Source organism: Andrographis paniculata, unplaced genomic scaffold (genome assembly GCF_009805555.1).
Source record: "Andrographis paniculata isolate CXL003 unplaced genomic scaffold, ASM980555v1 Contig45END, whole genome shotgun sequence".
NCBI classification, from domain to species: Eukaryota; Viridiplantae; Streptophyta; class Magnoliopsida; order Lamiales; family Acanthaceae; genus Andrographis; species Andrographis paniculata.
The window spans coordinates 4073175-4092158 of record NW_026137579.1 but is presented as its reverse complement, the minus strand read 5'-3'; the positions used below and the strand labels follow the sequence as shown (position 1 = coordinate 4092158).

Below are 18984 nucleotides of genomic sequence, written 5' to 3'. Positions count from 1 at the left end.
TTTAAATTATTATTTTTATTAAAAATTATAATAATATTAATAAATAATTTAATAGTATTTATAGCAAGAACAACAATAACAATACCATCACCGATGATAATAATAATAATAATGATAATAATAATAATTTTAAGAATTTATTATCAAAATTTCTATGTATACAAGATATTCTATTTTATACAAAATTTTTACGATTTTTTAAATTTTAAAAGTGCAATAAAATCTAAGGGAGGCTAAATTGAATACACCACTTAATTGGATCCACGCCATGCCACGCCAATTCCCAAGTCCCAACCTACCATCCACCCACTGTTCCGCACCGCTTCGTTCATTTGATTAGTCCCTCTCCTCCCCTTCCCTCTCTCTGTCTGTGATACCGATCGATCGATCGAGCGATCAATCAATCTCGGATTCTCTGATTCAAGACCTCTCGCCTCGCAATTTGGAATCTTCCCTCTACCCATAATCCTTCCGTCCCCCTTCCCCAAAACCTCTCAATTCCATCCTCTCCTTTGCCAGGCTCCTCTTGCTCCCCCTGCTTTCCTCACCACCGAATCTCTGCTCGCAAGTTTTTCCCTCCTCTGAGATAGCCATAAACACAATCGGTTGTGTTAGTATCAGAACCCATTCCTGTCGCCTTGATCTTTCCAATTCTATTTTTTTTACCTTTATTTAAATTGACTTTTCATCATTTCCTTTTTATCCATGCGAACAGTTTGTGGTTGCTTCTCTACGCGTCTAAGCCGAGCTTCTGTAAACCGTCCTAATGGGTCACTGCTTGGCTAAGGTACGCGGATTTCTCGTGATTGAGCCATGTGTTTTCTTTTTGATGGATTTTGGTATGCTTTCCTTGCGTCAAATTTCGGATATTGGTTAAGTTTCCTCCCCCAAAACGGCTTCTTTGCCGCTAAGAGTTTTTCTTCTTCAAATCAACTGTAGAAATTTGATTTTTGTGACGATGCAATTGCAGCCTAAGGATGACATAGATGACGCTGACCATGACGTTGAATTCTCTGGCGGAAATGTGCACCTCATAACATCAAAGGAAAGTTGGGAGCAGAAGATGTCTGAAGCAGAAAGAGATGGAAAAATAGTGAGTTTATTTTTTACAACCCCCCAAATCCAAACATGCCCCCATAATTTTCACTATTTCTGCAGTCACATGTTAGCAGCTACTGAGGGTGTTTTTGTTTGTGGGTTTGGGTTTTTTGGTTTGGATATTTTAACAATAAAAAATTGAATTTGAATAGTTGGTTAGATGCTATATAAATAGATGTTAAATGTGATGTTTTGAATATAAAATAAAGTTGTAGTATAATATAAAAAAAAAGAATAATTGTTTGATGTGATTTTTTTAAAGGAAATATGTGTTAAAACCTACAAAAGAACATGACTTAATTGAGCGTGCTAACAAGTTCCACTTTACTTGCCAATGACGCTATGCTATTCATTTTCTAGTACAAAGGTGGTGCCTCATATGTTGTTCTTGTCCTACATTCTTGTTAAAGAAAATTCCAACTATAAAAATCCCACTAATACTCTTATGTTATTACTTTTTGATGAAACTTACGGCGGGTGAAATTTTACTATGGGAATAACAAGATCAACACAGTATTTATATTCTACCCAATAATCTTAGGAGATCCCTCTTTGACAGAATCTATATTGTTAAAAGAGATAGAATTGCAGCTTTGGACACCAAGAATTAATTATACATAGTCCCTTCCTACATTACAATATAATGCTTCAATATTACTTATGTTTACATTGTTAGCTGTTACCACTGATGATCTTCTAAACTGATTTATCCATCTCTCCGCCCTTATATGACTCAGCCCACATACTACTATAGTTCAAGTTGGTTCCAAAAAAGTGTTCTAATAGCATGGAGGTGAAGTAACTCTAAATAAACTAAAGTTGATTTCAAATACTTGGTGAAAATTTGAAGTTCTTTTGTCTTTGTTCACTCCATTATTTTATCCCCCATCATTTCTTTTTGGAGTCTTCATATACATTTTGTAAAATTTTCAATGCCACTAAGTTTTAAAATTTTTATTCTGATACAATTTGTTAGGAGAACTTTAATAATGAATTTTCCTTCGAAAGCTTCTATGATACCTTTTGGTGAAAAATCTATATAAGAAGTCACAGTAGCACTACACTAGCAGCTTGGAAGATAGACGATTCATAACAAAAGAAGGAATGTGTAGGCAACCCCAACAAAATAACTAGAATCTTTACTTAAGCAATGTGTATTACATTATGACACTAAAAGTTTTGTGTAAGCACGCATGAAGGGTGAAATTACAAGGCTTACGCTCTCCTATTTACATAATCACAACTAATGTATGCTTCAATTAATTCATTTGTCTCTATAGTCTTTGAACAAATTGACAACATTAGTCGCACGCTTCAAAATTAAATATCAATAGCCCACTTTCACAATAAAAACAAACATAATATAGCAAGAATAGAATCGTTTCCTCTGGGAATCAGAAAGATTTGATCTCCGAATGTTTAAAATAGAAAAAATCTTACGAAAGTCTGACTTCCGAAATAATAAAAGACTTCTAGATTTTCTATGAAAAGAAAAACTTGATCATTGATAAATATTTATTTCCGTTGGCTTCTAAATAAATTAGTTATAGTTATCGACACACGTAATAACCAGTTTTTCCTTATTTATTTTTTAGTCAAGGTACGCCGGTTAATTGAATTAGAATCTGGTGACACCATAAAGTATTTACTATTCTGACCACATTTCGAACTAGAAAATACTAATTTAATTCAACAATTATCTATGTGGAGATGTTTAAAATTGATTTCATAATTCCTTAGTATTGACTATCTCTTCGTTGTTACCTAATCAAATTAAAATGCAATTACGGACATCCAATGCCCAACTGAATTAAAAATAATTAAATATTTAAAATTGAAAACACAAAAATGCTTATCAACCAACGGAATATCATAGAATCAAAACAAGTCAAATATCACAAATTCATACCAAGTCAATTTCACTCTTAAATTAGAAAAGAGAACTACTCAATAGTCATAGAAATATAAACAAAAAGAATAAAGAAAGACATTGCCTTAGACTTGATCGATTCGTCGGGGGAAGAATTCAAAATCTTCTTGAAAGAATCTTTCATTCTTGTTGTCTCCTAGGCTTCGGATTGTAACAAAAAATCATAAAAGTTAACTTGTTTGTATAATCCAATCTGCTATCTGAAACATTGAAAACTTGTCATCTCTCATTTAATTTTCAAAATGTATGACAACATGTCATGATAAGGATTGAAAGTATCTGGCATGTAACTGGTATTAGAAATGCAGTCTATTCTTTTGATGAATGTAAGTCTTAATGATACTTATAGCTCTTGGGTAGCCAGATCAGAGTTGAGCAGCCTTATGGGACAGGAAAACGATGTGGTGAAGAGGGAACTTGATAGAACAAGTCTTCCACGTAGGGTTTTAGTCTTCCTAAAAGTCCTCCATATTAAGAGCAACTGATAAAACTGTATTATGGATGTGTGTCTCTTTTTCCCTCCATTACTTTTATATTACTTCATACATACCGTAAAAAGAAAAAAAAAGAAAAAAAAAAGGTCCAACATCAATAATCAACACATGTGAGATATATACAAGATAGTTTGGTCTATTTTATGATGGGTAAAGTTTGCACTGATGTTGTTGGTCTCTATATTATGATTAGTGAAGTAGTTTGCACTGACGTTGTTAGTCTTAATACCTTCTTAGAAAGTATACAAAATTTATGTGATACATTTGATCATTATGGCTAAAATGTTACACTTGTCATCAGTGCTGGAAGAAACTTCTTTTGCTATTGCTACGACACCCTAGATGCAACAGGAGTTTTTGTTCTTCTTTTTTTCCGTTCACATCATTGAGGGTTGGAGTTGCAGATCTAGGGGAGGTTGGTGATACTGCCAACATTATAAATTGCAGATTTAAGCTGCTAAAAGAACTCTAGTTGCTGTTGTTATTGGACATGATATGATGGAACATGTTTGTGTACTATCACATGCACTTACTTGCCTTAATGATATTTTTCATCCTAACGTGGATCAAATATGTGCCAGGTGATTGCCAACTTTAGTGCTACCTGGTGTGGCCCTTGTAAAATGATTGCTCCCTTCTACATTCAGCTATCTGAGAAACATACGAGGATGATGTTTCTGACAGTTGATGTCGATGAACTCATCGTAAGTCCTGCAGCTCAGCGAGCTGAAATGATTATAATCACTGTGTTGTAATTTCTGAATTCTGTGTGTGTGTGTGTGTACTGTTAGCTAAACTCCAGTACCAAGGGATTTGATCCTGTTTGTCTCAGGAGTTCAGTACGTCATGGGATATTAAAGCAACGCCAACCTTCTTCTTCCTAAAACATGGACAACAGATTGACAAACTTGTTGGGGCCAACAAACCGGAGCTACAGAAGAAGATGGTTGCAATTCTAGATTTGGAAGTGCCACGCCAAACATAGTTTGGAGCTTGTTCTTAGACTCTTAGTAGATGCTTCCATCCATGTACCTGATTGTAAATGTACACTTGTAGATTAATTAGGTCTTTTTTTTTTTTTTTTTGTGTGTGTTAAGTGTATGGAGGATGCGGGATGGGATGGGATGGGATTGGATATCTTGAGTTGGATGCTGTGACTAATGAGGCTAGCCAGACAGATTGATTTTTATTACAATAAATCAGGTGTGATGGATGGTTGAATCGGTTGTAAAACATGTAATGACGTAAGAAATCAGGTGTCATGGTCGAATCGGTTGTAAACATGCAATGGCATAACTACTAAGTCAGGTGTGATGATTCAATTGGTTGCCCTGCGATCGTGTTTTTATCTGGAGATCAAATGAATTCTCATCGACTCATCATATTGGCTTGGCTGGCGGCTTTCAAGCTGGCGGACACTTTCTGCTTCCGCTCCCTCCCTAGCATTATTATTAGCATAAACGTATATGTTTGGGTTGGGGACATAGTAAATTTAAAAACAGTGGCACGCTCGCTCCTCAGTATTGGCAAATACCAAAAATTCTGCAGTCAGGGAGTTAAATGGCACTACTCTTACAGCAGGCAGCGCCCAAAACAGGAAGAAATATGAAATGAGAACGATCCCATCTCTCTCTCACAGACATTTACTTACTTGGATCATCAGAATGGTACATACATCTTGGCTTGGCGGTAGTATAGTTCTGAACCAAACGGGAGAAAGAAACAAAATAATGATAGAAACAAATAATACACAAGACAAGACAAAAGAAGAAAGAAAAAAAAAAGAGAGAGAGAGAGAGAACAACCTCTCTCCCCTTTCCAACCCCAGCAACTCTCTCTATCCATGGCGAATGGCAAATGGCATGCGTGCATGCATATATTCATATACAATACAATACACCACACTCACCTCCCTTTGGGATTCATTATCTGCGAGAACACCGCACTTGGGGTCAATCCATCCGAGTCCTCACTGGCAAGGCTGCGGCCTCCAATGCTCATCGACATTCCACTGCTCTTTGAATCCGTGATGTTCCCGTCGAAACCCCCCGCGGATGAATCGGGATCTTTCTTCACCTTGCAAGATGCATCATCATCATACTCCATGTCCATTCCCCCTCCAAGTCCCAGGCCGCCGCCCTTCCCACTCTCCTCCGCACTCTCCTGAAGCTGCAGTGCAAACTCCAGGTTCCACAGCACATCGCCCATGGACGGCCGGTCTGTCCCTACATCCGACACACACTTCACTGCAGTCTCTGCAAATTTCTTAAAGCACTCGGGCGCAATCTTCCCTTTGAGATAGGGATCCAGTATCTGGTCCAGGATGCCCTTCTTATAACAGTGCTGAGCCCACTCCGCCAAGCTAACCTGCTCCTTTGCCAGCGTAGGGTTCAGAGCAGGCCTGGCACATAGGATCTCAAAGAGCACAACACCATACGAGTAGACATCAGATTTTTCCGTCAGTTGTTGCCTTCTGAAGTACTCAGGATCCAGGTATCCGAAGCTACCCTTTACCACCGTGCTGACATGGGTGTGATCCAGCGCCGGACCAGTTTTTGACAGGCCAAAATCAGAGACCTTCGCCACCCACTTCTCGTCTAAGAGTATGTTAGTAGTCTTGACATCACGGTGTATTATAGTATGCTTTGCTCCAGTGTGCAAATAATGCAATCCACGCGCTGCACCTATGCAAATCTCAAGTCTCTGCTTCCATGGCAGTGGTGGCTTTTGGGTCTTGTAGAGATGTTCGCGGAGTGTTCCATAAGCCATGTAATCATATACAAGGATCATTTCACAGTTCTCCTCGCAATATCCTATGAGAGAAACAAGGTGACGATGGCGAAGTTTTGAGAGCATTTCAATCTCCGTTTGGAATTCATGCACTCCCTGCTCAGACAGTGGGTTCCCTCGCTTGATTGCCACTTTGGTGCCACTGTCAATCTCACCACGATACACTTTGCCAAAACCCCCAACTCCAAGGAGAAGAGCCTCGTCAAAGTCATTTGTTGCAGCCTTGATGTCGGAAATTGAAAAATGGCGGCAAAGGTTAGACGGGAGGGAGGAAGCATAGCTTCCCGTGGTGTTCGTCTTGGCAGAACCAGACGAGTGAGAGTTTCCATATAATGACAAAGGAAGCCACCCATCGCTAGTGCTAGAATCCTTTTTCTGCTTATGCCTTCGCGAAAGGATGCAAATAAATAAACCAACCAGAAGAAGGGCGGCAATTCCACCTCCAACCCCTCCTCCAATAACAGCTTTGTGACTTTTACCAGATCCAGAGGACTGGTCGGCCGAGGGGTCGACTGGGGCTTCTGGAAGAGGATCTGGATTTGAGCCAGCAAGATTTCCGGTGGTATCATTTATTTTGAATATTTCCACTCCGTTCAAGATGGCGTCATAGTATTGGGGAGTTCCCTGCGTGTAAGGATGCAATTCAAGCCAAAGCTCCTGGCGAGGAGGCCCAGTGGGAACAAAGACTATATAATCCCTGTGAACAGGCACGCCGTTACTTCCTGCCCACCCAATAACATCGGCCTCTTCCTCCGCCGTCTGATTGTTCAGGAAGATAGTGAAGACTCTTTGGTTGGCTTTTGTAATGATATCCGATATCTCGCAGAAGTGAAGCCTAACGAGGTACGAGAATCCAGAATCAATATCGAAGAACCATGTTAGATTGTAATTCTGGTTGACGGATGAATTTGGCCCCATTGATCTGAGTGTATTGTACACGTCAAGCGGGGCATTGAAACCCGGCGATTGGACAGTCACGTTTGGATCACGAACCTCAGTAACCCCATACGCTGCACCATATATATATGAGGCATCATCACGCCACGACCTATATAGCCCAGTATCGCCAGAGGGTGAGATGTCATTTCCGCCCACATTCAGACGATACACATTCTCGAGCGAGGTACTGTTGTCGAGGGGGAAGCCAGTGGACTGGCCAACCACAGGTACAGTCCCGTCGGTGCTATAGATGTCGGGATGCGACACAACAGCAATCCCATTCACAAATGCATACGAGTCGGACGCATTTGGGGAAGGAGAGAAGGTGACATTCAATACCTTGGAGCCGGAGGGCACATTAACAGAGAACTCTTTCATCATATAATCGTAGTTTAGAGCCTCAGTTGTTTGAGCAGCACTGAAGTTCCTCAGCAGTGTATATTCCCCGGAAGTAACTGAGAAGATTGCACTCGAAGCATTAAGCCCATTGTAGGATGCGGGGTAGAAATACAAACGCAGGAACTTGCGGCCTGTTGCCACTGGGAAGCTATAGGTGAATTCGGAATGAAAGATGCGCGCTGTCATGTAAGGAATTTCAGGCACCGATGGCTTTTGTATGGACGCCGAAGCAGTTGAAGACGACTTGCTGGTGGGTGACGTGGCAAAGGTAGACCCGATGTCCGACGTCCATTTAAGACCATCAGCATCCGTAGACTCAGGGGGACCTCCACAGTTCAAGAAGATCTTATCTGATGGTACGTAATCAGCGGCTGATATTACCTCAACCGAAACCAACAGCAGGAGAAAGCTAGGAGCCCAGAGGAGCCACCAGGTATTGCTGTTTCTCATGGATGTGCGATCAATAGCTACGCCGCCAAAGTTCTGACCAACCAGAAATAAGAGAAACGATTAAATTATCTGACCTCTACACTAACTACAACACGCCGCGCCGCAGCAGATCTAAGCATATAAGGAGCTGTGGTGTGTGAAAAGAGCCGAGATCCACCACATACAGGGCAGGAGACGCGCTAACGACAAGGACACGAACATAAAAGAAAAAGCTTGGAACTGCACATGAATCTTGGAAGTTGAAGAAAATAAAGCGCAACCACCATTCAAAAAAAAATTGAAGAAACTAAGAAGGGGGTGGGGTGGGATCGAGGCCAGAGGAAATACAAGGTTACAGATCCACATAAACCCTAGACCGGGAAGCTAAAAAACGAGGATGGAATATGTATCATCAATCAGCACCACCATCATTAGCATCCGTCACAGTTAAAACACGAAGGAGGAGGCGGAGAATAAGAGAGTTACCTGAAAGATCCGCCTGCTAGCACAAAAAAATTGCGATCTTCAAGTCATTCATTGACGAGAGGAGGAGAAGGGAGAGGCAAAAGGGGCGAGTGGGTCAGATGAGAGAGGTTATAGAGTTAGAGGAGGAGAGAGAGTGAGAGAGGAGCAAACGAAAATAATAAATAAATGTGAGATGAGAAGCAGCAGAAGCAGCCAAGAACCATATACATACATATACATACATCTCCCGGGAGATTTTTTTTAAACATACAATAATGATGGTGATGGTATGGTTACGTGTGTGTGAGTGAGTGGAGGGAAGGGGAGTCGTTCCGCTACACACCGATCGATCAGTATGTTGTTGTGTACAGTGTAGGGCAGTGTAGTGCGGTATGCACAACCAGAGCAGAACAGCTGGGCTGGGCTGGGCTGGCCTAGCGGTGTGGGTTGTTAAGTTAATAAGTCGATTGATGATAAAATATACTAGTACTATAATAATATAATAATAATAATAAAGAATACAAGTAAAATTGATTGAACAATAGTATAATAATAAAGTAAAAATAATAATTTTAATAATAAGAGTAAAGTACAGGGTAGGCGTACGCGGTTTCGCATATATGATTATGATGATGGCATTATTATATAGAAAAAATAAAGACAAGAAACGAGGCGAGGCAGCTCGGGCGGTGGACTGGTGCCTAACACGTACGGACACACCCACACACCCTGTCCTGGCCTGGCCTGGCCTGGCCTTCACCATCACATAGACTCCCCGTATGTCTCGGTAGAAAAGATCCTACAGCTGTCCCCAGCCCAGGCCCCGGCCAAGTGGGGCCTACCTTACAGCTGCAAGAGAAGAAGATGCTCAGCATGCCTCCCCTCTTTCCTTTCTTTCATACATAATTAATAATCACGACACATACATACTTAATTACTTAGTACTGTTAACTTCTACCCTTATTATTATTATTGTATAGATAGAGAGCAGAACAGGCCCTCACGTTAGGTGCGGTTCCCACATACATACATGACACAACCCTTATCTCTTTCTGCATTTCAATTCTAATCCCAATTCCAATTCCAGTCGCAATTCCCACACACTTTATAATAAATAAATATACATGGTAATAATAATTAATAATACTCTCAACTGCTGCAAGGCTGGCTGGGTGGCTGCCAGTGCCAGTGCCAGTGCCAGTGCCAGTGCCGCCAGCACCCAATCAATTCCACCGCCTTCATATGCACAAGTGGACTGGCCGGCCCACTCTCACTCTTTTTGTCAATTTAATTTATTTATTTATTTTTATTATTATTATTATTATTATTATTATTTGTTGCCAAAACGGAAGCCCATTTGCTCTGCTCTTCCCATTCCTTTAAAAATCATTTACAAACATAACAACACACTACTTATTTTGCAATTTTTCTTTTTCAACATCCATCGTAAAAATAAGTATAAAACTAATTCGATGATGTGAGCAGACATATACACACATACAGGACTTTCTTATAGAGTATTCAAGCCAAGGCCAGCCCATTTAAGGGCATGGGTAACTTTGGGTGGCTCAATAGCATAATCTTGTCCAAATATATATGATTCTCATCGTCCCAATTTAAATTGTCTCTCTCTTTTTTTTCTTTTTTTTTATATCATTTTTGTATATTTTATTTCAAAGTATGTTTTTTACTAATATTAAAATGCTTTTAACTATTATTTAAAGTATAAATTTATCATTACACATAAAATTACTTTATACTCTCTCCGTCTATTCTAAAAGTTTCATTTACATTTTACATCATTATACTTTACATTAAAAATATTATTATATTTGTATAATTTTTTACACAAATGTCATTATAATAGTATTATAAGACATTAATATAAATATTTTTTTTTATTAATTTGTACTATGTTTTCGTATAATAATTAATAACAAAAAAATAAATGAAACATTTGAAATCAGACAGAAGTAGTATATAAATGTCATCCAAATACCAAATTTATAACTAATACTTTCCTTTAGAGATGTCACCGTATATACTTTTTCTTGTTCTTCTTCATTTTTTTTTTAAAAAATAGAAAATCATATTATTTTGTATTTTTGGGTTATAAAAATAACAAATAGAAATACTTTCTCTGTTTTAGAATTGGTGATTTTTTATTTTTGACACGATTATTTAAATAGTATAGATTAGTAAATTATAAATTATGATATTATTTTATTATTTTTTATATGAATAGTATTGTAGGTATTTTAAATATGTTTACCATTATATCTAAATAAAAAATATATATAATATGAATATTATTTAGATAATAAAATTTTATATAATACAAATAAATAAAAAATACTTCATTCGTGACATTCAATGGACCAACTCAAAATTCTTTTCTTTTTATTTCTTCCCAACAAACAAATATAAATATTTACATTAAAAACCTTTCTTTTTTTTGTGATATTTAATTTATCTTAATTATAAATAAATAAATATATATATTTTATTTGTTTGTAATATATAATAATTTTATTATCCACAAAATTATATTTATATTGCATATATTTTTATTAAAATATTTAAATATATATTTTAAATTTATTTTAATTATATACATTAATTTTTATTTTAGAATTAAAATAATATTACTCACATAAAAAAGTAAAAAAAAAAATTTAATTCAATATTATTAACTAATTAAACTACATTTTTTTTTTAAAATATCATGTCACAATCAAAATGAACCAGCTCTAATAAGACGAAAGAGTATATATTTATTTATTTATAATTAACTTAAAATTAATTTTTAAAAAAATAAAAAGTTTTAAATAAGATAAAAAAATATTTGTTTATTAAGTATAAAGATAAAAATAAAGGGTTCAAAGTATGTACTGCAACATAGATATTTGTTTAATATATTTAAGATCAATAAATCATTTGTGGCGGAGCGGAGAAAATATATGTATATAAAAATTCTACATTTTTAGAAAGAAATAAAATTTGTGTTATTGAGTGCATAAACCATATTTAAATATGCTGAATTGAAAATAAAAATTTACAGAAAGTATGGGTGTGTTTGTTATAGAATTTTAGTATATTCTTAGTATGATTTATAATGTGTTTTGTGTGTTTAAATACAATGTAATTAATGTATAAATTTAACATGAAATGATAATACAACAGGATGAATATGAATGGGGACTTAAGTGTTCTATTGCTAATTAGTTTAAGTTGGAAGATTTGTATTCATGAAAGTTCATACAACGGTTATTTATTTAAATTTTTGGATTTTAATTTTGATTTTTTATAATGTAATATAATCATGAAAGTTGAACAGAATAAATTTAGAAAGAAAATTATCAAAAGAGCAAATTCGATCTATAGCAATAAACTGGCTGAAAACTAACAATAACATAATCTATATATATATATATATATAGAGAGAGAGAGAGAGAGAGAGAGAGAGAGAGAGAGAGAGAGAGAGAGAGAGAGTACCAACTCATGTAATTAGAGCTAACAAATTCCTAAAGCTTTGGTTAAAGAAAATACATTAAAGGCGAAATCAATTAATTTGAAAAATAGAAATAAAATTACAGAGGCTATTAATTGATGCACAAATTCAAATCAAATACTCCTCTTTGGTTTGCATCGATCAGTTCGCAGGAGCAAAGTCGACTACGGCTCTCGACTCCATGTAAGGTCAGAAGTTAGCAGGCATCGTTGCTGGCTGATCGATCCATCTCTGCTTGTCAATTCTCTCTCTCTCTCTCTCTCAATCTCTCTCTCTCTGTGTAATATATATATATATATATATGTTTAGTTTGTTGTGTTGTGAGCGGAGCTTGGAGGAGCTAGGGGTACTTACACATCCCCAATCATTCGATTTCACTTTTTCACAAAATAATATCAATAATAATAATAATAATAATACTTGTCAAAATATTTGACCGCCAAAATGTAGATTAATTATTCTGATGTCAATAAATCGTGTGTCTTTCTTTGTGTTTTTAGTTTATTGATTTTCCCAAATTTCGCAACAATATTTGGATTGGAGATACGGATACGGGCCGTCGGTGGGTCGGTCGCATTAATGTGTGTGTTTATATATATATATATATATAGATATATGCATGTATGATGGATGGTCGCCGTTTGTTGTATGTTGCGCCGCAGTCGTCGTCAGCATTTCATTCTTTCGTAATCAATAAATCCTAGTATGCATCTTTCCCCCAGCCGCATTAATATATATGTATGTATGATGTATGACTGACTATATATGTATATATAATTGTATTGATTTTTCATTAATATTTTATCAATTAAACAAGAAAAGCATCGATCGAGGCTTTCTCTGTCTAGCTTCTTCTTCATCACACGCACGCAGTCATAGATAGATATTCATGGAGATGGAGATGCAGGTGCAGCTGAGCAGCGGCAGTAGGGTTTGCTGTCCCTCCGCCTCCGGGGATCACCACCGTCGTCACTTCAAACTGCAATTGCGGGAGTACTTGCCAAGATGCACAGCGCCGGGCAGCACTTCATGGTGGAAGAAACTATTAATGCATCCATCCTCCACCGTGAGGTATATATCTATACATAACGATTTTATATATTTCGAATTAATTACATCGAGCCAATATTCATATCCATCTGTATGTTATCCACTTGATTGATCGTGGTGCTAGCTAGCTCGTATGTATTCGATCATCGGGGCTAATCAGAAATGATATTTATAATTAATTATATTGGCCATATATATGTATGCCAATAAAAGTGAAGGGAACCTACCATATTAAATAATACTCCATTATTCACCTTATGTATTTTTCCCATGCATGCAATTTAATTATAAGGAGATTATATGTATTATGTATATGGGTCGGGGGTAGCTGGGAATTACACTTGTCCCATTCCTACTTAAATTGTTAATCCATACGCATTATGTATCCGGTATATATGATCAAGTGGGGGCTCATCATGTATAATAATAAATTTAGCCAGCAAGCTCATTCTAAGTTTGTTTATTTGGGTTTTTTTTGTTTTTTTTTTTGTAAGAATAGTAGTAGTAGTAATAGGAACCCGAACGAGATCGAAAAGAGATAGAGAATAGAATAGACTGGGGTGATGATGGTGATGGTGGTGGCAAGGCATGGAGCTAGCTAGAGGAAACTTATAAGCATTAATTGCTGCTCCAGCAATTATACATATAATATATATAGAGTACTATAGTATTGGTTAATTTGAAAGAGAAGAAAGTGCATCTTTGCTTTGAAGGGAGGCAGAAAGGCATATGCAGCAGCAGCAGCTCCTGGATTTCACCTACTTGCAAGCATCCCAAAAAATAATTACCAAGACCCGACCCGACCCGACCTTATATAAATAGGTAGATAATTAATTCAATGGGGCTCCTGCTGCTCCGCTAGCTGCACCTGCCTGCAAACATGGATTCCAAGTATGGGCTACTTGTTGCAGCCATTTGTTTAGTGCTCACACACGCATTGCTTCTTCACCATGCATCATCATCGTCATCGTCCATTGTTGATGTTGATACTGCTACTAGATATGAGAGTTTTGAGTTGGAGGAGGAAAGTGGCGCGGGATATTATTGTGGGGCTGGGAGGAGCAACAACAGGTGGTCGACGGCCACTGATGTATTATTATGTATCGTAGATGACGACGACGACGTTATAAACATATATTACTCCATTAATTAATTAATGAAGATCTATGAATGGACCGATATATATTCTTACAGTCCATATTAAATAAATGTGCATGCCATGTATGTAATTTGTCACTGGTCAGCTGTGTGTGTGTGTGTCTGACTGCAGATTTGAGGAGGAGGAGGATGAATGGAGCATGGTGAAGAAGAATGGGAACCAATTCAGCGTGAATGGCAGACCGTTTTACGTGAATGGATTCAACACTTACTGGCTAATGGTGTTGGCGGTGGATGAGTCAACCAGGGGAAAGGTGAGTGAGGTGTTTGAACAAGCATCAGCTGCGGGTCTATCGGTTTGCAGGACCTGGGCTTTCAACGATGGCCAGTGGCGAGCTCTCCAAACATCCCCTTCTGTTTACGATGAGCAAGTCTTCAAGGTTTCTTTCTCCCTCTCTCTATCTTTCTCTCTCGATTCTGCATATCCATATATATATATATATAATGGTATAAGTGACCCATATCTATCCTTCCTTAGCTTCAACTCCGATCCATAATTGTTTTGTTTGCGTGCGTGCAGGGGTTGGATTTTGTCATCAGCGAAGCACGCAGGTACAAGATAAGGCTCATACTATCGCTGGTAAACAATTGGGAAGCCTATGGTGGGAAATCGCAGTATGTGAAATGGGGTAACGCTGCAGGCCTCAATTTGACTTCTGATGATGACTTCTTTTCTCATCCCAATATCAAGATCTATTACAAGGCTCATCTCAATGTCAGTTCAGTTGCTTCTTCTCAATCTCCGCTGCTCTAGTGCTTTGCCGCTGCTCTCTCTCTCTCTCTCACACACACATATATATATATATGTATAGTAATTGTCGGCCTCATCATCATTCATCCCACTCTCCTTTTTTTTGTTTTGTTTTCTTCTTCCAAAAAACTGCAGAAAGTGCTGAACCGAGTTAATACAGTAACAAACATAACGTACAAGGATGACCCAACAATTTTTGCTTGGGAACTTATGAACGAGCCGCGCTGTGAATCAGATCCCTCAGGCGACAAGTTACAGGTTTGGTTTCCTCATTTATGTATATGTATTATATATATATATGTATGTGTGCATGGATGATATAATGGATCCTCCTCCTCGTCAGGGTTGGATAGAAGAAATGGCCGTGTATGTGAAAAGCATTGATCCAAAGCATCTGGTGGAGATTGGGGTTGAAGGTTTCTACGGGCCTTCAACTCCCAACAAAGTTGGGTACAACCCCAATGCTTATGCCCAGCGAGTTGGGACTGACTTCATCCGCAACCATCAGGTTCTTGGGGTGGATTTCGCCTCTGTCCACATCTACCCGGATTCCTGGTACTGCTGCTGCTACTACTACTACTAGGTTACGTAGACTAGTAAACGCCAAGCCAGACAGCCATGCATCTATCTAATCCATTCATTCATTTGTGGTAGGATTGCTGCTGATCAACCCATTTCGGAGGCACATATGGTTGAGTTCACGAGGAGGTGGATGCAAGCCCACATCGAAGATGCAGAACAATTCCTGGGGATGCCGGTGGTGTTTTGCGAGTTCGGGGTGTCGGCAAAGGACCCCGGCTACAATGCAAGCTACCGCGACACCCTGATCAGCAGCGTGTACGAGACGCTCCTGGACTCCACCAAGAGGGGGGGTGGGGGCGGGGGCAGCCTCCTCTGGCAGCTCTTCCCCGAGGGCACAGACTACATGGATGATGGGTATGCAGTTGTGCTGTCCAGGTCCCTCTCAACCGCCAATATCATCTCCCTCCACTCCAAGCGGATGAAGATGTTCAACTCCATGTGCTCTTGGAGGTGCCGATGGGGCTGCAAGCGAAAGCATCCCCATGCCCACGCCCACGCCCCTTCCCTGCACTATGAACTTTGATTGCTCAATCACTCTATTGATATGTATATATATACCCAACACAATACACCGGATCCACTCGGTCAGATATATACTGGCTGCATAATATAATATCGATTGTTTGTATGTATGTGCAAACGAATATGATTGATGGAGCCAATGATTGTGTCCCCACCTCATCGCAGCAGACGACACTCAGATAGTTGAGAAAAAACTAATACAGGAGAGAATAGTACAGGGCCCATCTCAGCCTCACGAGAAGGCAGTGCATAATAAGGAATTTGTTGATAGCTTCACCTTCACCTTCAATTCAGAAGGTAGGTAGTGTGGATGACGAAAATGGCAGCAAATCATTGCTGCTGCTGCTGCTGGCCGAGCGAAGTGAATTTAGAGAGGACGGCAGCAGCTTGATCACCGCCCAACAGAAAGTAAGGATGCCTCAAGGCAGCGGCGGCAGAAAGGCGTCCCCTTCTCTCTGCCACTAGTTTTGTGGCCAAATCCCAGCCTCTGCCAGAATCAAGCTCAACCAGAATGCTCAAGTCTGGCCTTGATCGAGTTTTGTCCCTCCATCTATTCAGATCATAGCCCACACCCTTCAGCTCCAGGTTAAAGTTCTTCAGCCCTGCGCTGGTCCTTAGGTTTGGCACTGCCATTTGCAGGAGTACTATTCCAGCAGAATACATGTCAAACAGATCAGGACTGTTGAGCTGCAAGAGCAACCAAGAAAGATTAACGGAACAAGTAGTAGGAAAGGGGACGATGGCATGGGCATTGAATTGACATATATGATATATATATATATATATGATGTATATCTATCTATCTATCTAGCATCTACTACCAGCCACAGGATTGGAGAAAGAAGGGCAGCTATGGGTTCTGGCGGAGGATTGGGAGTTTCCTCAGGCATTACATAAAGCTCAGGGGGGCAATAGTCAGGGTCCATCAAGGTACGATTGGGGGTGTAGTTTTTGCCTATGCGGAGGTCTGTTGCAGCCCCGAAGTCAATAAGTTTGACCTGCCCCTTTCGGGTGACTACCAGATTGGATGGCTTCACGTCTCTGTGAACTATGCCCGTGCTGTGGATTTTCCTGAGGGAGCTGATAAGCTGTCGCATTATCTGTTTTATGATCAACGCGCTGCGCTCCCTGGACTCGAGGCCTTGCAGGACTTGTCCGAACATGACCGACTCCAAATTCCTAGGAAAGCTCCGATCTTTCATGTAGTCCCCGAGGTCCAAATCCCCCTGCAGGCAAAAAGACAGACGAAGATTGTTTCTGATCGATCGTCAGTTGAATGATCCATCTGATGAGGCAAAAAGACAGACGAAGCAGAAGAAGAAGAACAAGTAGTAGTAGTAGTAGTAGGTGCGCCAACCAACCTCGTATTTCCAGACAAGCCATTTCTCACCCTTTGCGAATTGGGTACTCGTTCGATCAGCTACAAAACTTCCCAGAAATTCTGCACACGTCTCAGGGGCTGCTCTCGATAGCCTATAATTGAACCACTCTTCAAGGTCCCCAAACTCCGAAGCTCCTCTCACCCCAACTTTTACCTGCTAATTGTAAATGTAAAAATGCAATATTAGTTGTTAGTATCGGGGTTAGCAGTAGCACTCGGCAATAGCAATAGCAATGGCAAATTAGCAATAGCAATAGCTCTAGCAAATTAGCTCTTTGATTCTTCAACTACTAACTCCACACTTCGATTCTCTCTCAGTAGTCAGTAGTACACCAGGACTCGACTCAACTCAACCGCTAGCTAACCTTCTTCAGGATAACTCTCTCTGTAGACCTCCCATCCACCTTCAAACTTGCTCTGCTTCTGCTGCTTGCATTTGCAGTACCCCGTAACGTCGCGTCCACACTTACATTCCTGGGAAAAACCATTCCAGAATAAACGACGCCGAAGGATCCTTCGCCCAGCCTATTACCGACCAAGAAATTGTTACTGTTCAAACCCCTCCTCCCGGTCAAAGTGTCGAAAAGCAGTTGCGCGGGAGCCAGGAGGTAGGCATCAATGGCGCCAACGAGCACGCCGGGAGTGGCGGTCAAGTAAATCCAGGTAACTCCAGCAAAAGCAAACCAACCCCATCTCTGAGCCTCTGGAAGTTGGGCGGGGAGTTCCTGGAGTTGGCGGAGGAGGGCAGTGCCAGTGGTATACAGCGGCGCAGCCTCCAGATGAAGGGAATTATTAATAATATCGTTGGATAGGGTATCGGAGAAGAATGCGCCGCAGGAGAGGGGAATATGGTTCCTTAACCTTGTGAGAGGATGGGGATGATGATGCCTGGAGCTGGAGCTGGAATGATCCGTCGTCGAATGGGTGAATCGGGAGGCGGTAGAAGAAGAAGAAGAAGAAGAATCTTGAAGAAATGTTGGAGGACGGGGGAAGACGAGGGAAGCCACCATATCTGTCAGACTCGGACTGAGGGCTCGTCGATCGTCTTCTTCCTCACTTGAATGGATAGATAGAGGAAGTGAAGAAGAAGAAGAAGAGGAGGAGGATGAGACAGGTGCGTGTGTGGGTGACAGACAGACAGGCAGGCAGACAAAGGGCGACCCTCTTCTCCTCCCTCGCCTTCGGAACTACTACTGCACTGCAGCAGTGCTGATCATTCCACTTTGTCTTGGATTTTAATTCTTTCTTCCGTTAGTTCTCTCCTATTGTCATTCGCTAAAGCAAAACGGCAGCTACCCACACCCACCTGATTTCTACCTCATCTCATCTATCCATCTCTGTATTTGTGCGTGCTGCTCTCTCTCTCTCTCTCTCTCTCTCAAGTATTAAAACAAGGAAATTGTAGAGTATCACCATAATTCCAAACAAAAGGATGGGCCTACGCATTTGACTTGGAAGGAGTTTGGGAACGCTATGGCCCATCCC

At 39.7% G+C, this 18984-nt stretch overlaps 4 protein-coding genes across 6 annotated transcripts; 2 read left to right on the top strand and 2 right to left on the bottom strand.

The window, feature by feature from the left end:
• The first annotated feature begins 254 nt into the window (after nt 1-254).
• On the top strand, nt 255-4810 carry LOC127251362 (thioredoxin H9-like). The gene is made up of 5 exons (XM_051275024.1): nt 255-610; nt 716-787; nt 971-1093; nt 4104-4226; nt 4355-4810. The coding sequence occupies exons 2-5, from the start codon at nt 767-769 to the stop codon at nt 4505-4507; spliced, it is 420 nt and encodes a 139-aa protein (XP_051130981.1). The 5' UTR covers nt 255-610; nt 716-766; the 3' UTR covers nt 4508-4810.
• LOC127251361 (receptor-like protein kinase FERONIA) lies at nt 4559-8744 on the bottom strand. The gene is made up of 2 exons (XM_051275023.1): nt 8566-8744; nt 4559-8133 (listed from the first exon to the last, which is right to left on the bottom strand). Exon 2 carries the CDS (start codon nt 8098-8100, stop codon nt 5428-5430), a length of 2673 nt encoding a protein of 890 aa, XP_051130980.1. The 5' UTR covers nt 8101-8133; nt 8566-8744; the 3' UTR covers nt 4559-5427.
• A 4033-nt stretch (nt 8745-12777) lies between these two features.
• On the top strand, nt 12778-16119 carry LOC127251416 (mannan endo-1,4-beta-mannosidase 6). Of its 2 annotated transcripts, none has more exons than XM_051275090.1 (6): nt 12778-13126; nt 14376-14643; nt 14784-14978; nt 15150-15272; nt 15358-15569; nt 15669-16119. In XM_051275090.1, the coding sequence occupies exons 1-6, from the start codon at nt 12945-12947 to the stop codon at nt 16117-16119; spliced, it is 1431 nt and encodes a 476-aa protein (XP_051131047.1). In that variant the 5' UTR covers nt 12778-12944. The 2 variants fall into 2 exon arrangements, with proteins under 2 accessions (XP_051131047.1, XP_051131046.1); XM_051275089.1 differs by lacking the exon at nt 12778-13126 and adding an exon at nt 13619-14176.
• Nucleotides 16120-16187: 68 nt separating this feature from the next.
• Nucleotides 16188-18877, bottom strand: LOC127251415 (serine/threonine-protein kinase STN8, chloroplastic). 2 transcript variants are annotated; one of them, XM_051275087.1, is made up of 4 exons: nt 17865-18877; nt 17480-17656; nt 16940-17344; nt 16188-16805 (listed from the first exon to the last, which is right to left on the bottom strand). In XM_051275087.1, exons 1-4 carry the CDS (start codon nt 18507-18509, stop codon nt 16449-16451), a joined length of 1584 nt encoding a protein of 527 aa, XP_051131044.1. In that variant the 5' UTR covers nt 18510-18877; the 3' UTR covers nt 16188-16448. The 2 variants fall into 2 exon arrangements, with proteins under 2 accessions (XP_051131044.1, XP_051131045.1); XM_051275088.1 differs by having other exon boundaries at nt 16193-16805; nt 17480-17653; nt 17865-18876.
• Between the last annotated feature and the right edge of the window lie 107 nt (nt 18878-18984).

Bases quoted from the DNA above. Each gene is read 5' to 3' on its own strand.
- LOC127251362 (XM_051275024.1), top strand. From the start codon at position 767: ATGGGTCACTGCTTGGCTAAG. The intron at 1,094-4,103 runs GTGAGTTTATTT...AATATGTGCCAG, and splicing joins CAGAAAGAGATGGAAAAATA to GTGATTGCCAACTTTAGTGC. The intron at 4,227-4,354 runs GTAAGTCCTGCA...TGTTTGTCTCAG, and splicing joins TTGATGTCGATGAACTCATC to GAGTTCAGTACGTCATGGGA.
- LOC127251361 (XM_051275023.1), bottom strand. From the start codon at position 8,100: ATGAGAAACAGCAATACCTGGTGGCTCCTCTGGGCTCCTAGCTTTCTC.
- LOC127251416 (XM_051275089.1), top strand. From the start codon at position 13,986: ATGGATTCCAAGTATGGGCTACTTGTTGCAGCCATTTGTTTAGTGCTC. The intron at 14,644-14,783 runs GTTTCTTTCTCC...GCGTGCGTGCAG, and splicing joins ACGATGAGCAAGTCTTCAAG to GGGTTGGATTTTGTCATCAG. The intron at 14,979-15,149 runs GTCAGTTCAGTT...AAAAAACTGCAG, and splicing joins ATTACAAGGCTCATCTCAAT to AAAGTGCTGAACCGAGTTAA.
- LOC127251415 (XM_051275087.1), bottom strand. From the start codon at position 18,509: ATGGTGGCTTCCCTCGTCTTCCCCCGTCCTCCAACATTTCTTCAAGAT. The intron at 17,345-17,479 runs GTTGGTTGGCGC...TTTTGCCTGCAG, and splicing joins GGCTTGTCTGGAAATACGAG to GGGGATTTGGACCTCGGGGA. The intron at 16,806-16,939 runs GTAGTAGATGCT...TTGCTCTTGCAG, and splicing joins TTTCTCCAATCCTGTGGCTG to CTCAACAGTCCTGATCTGTT.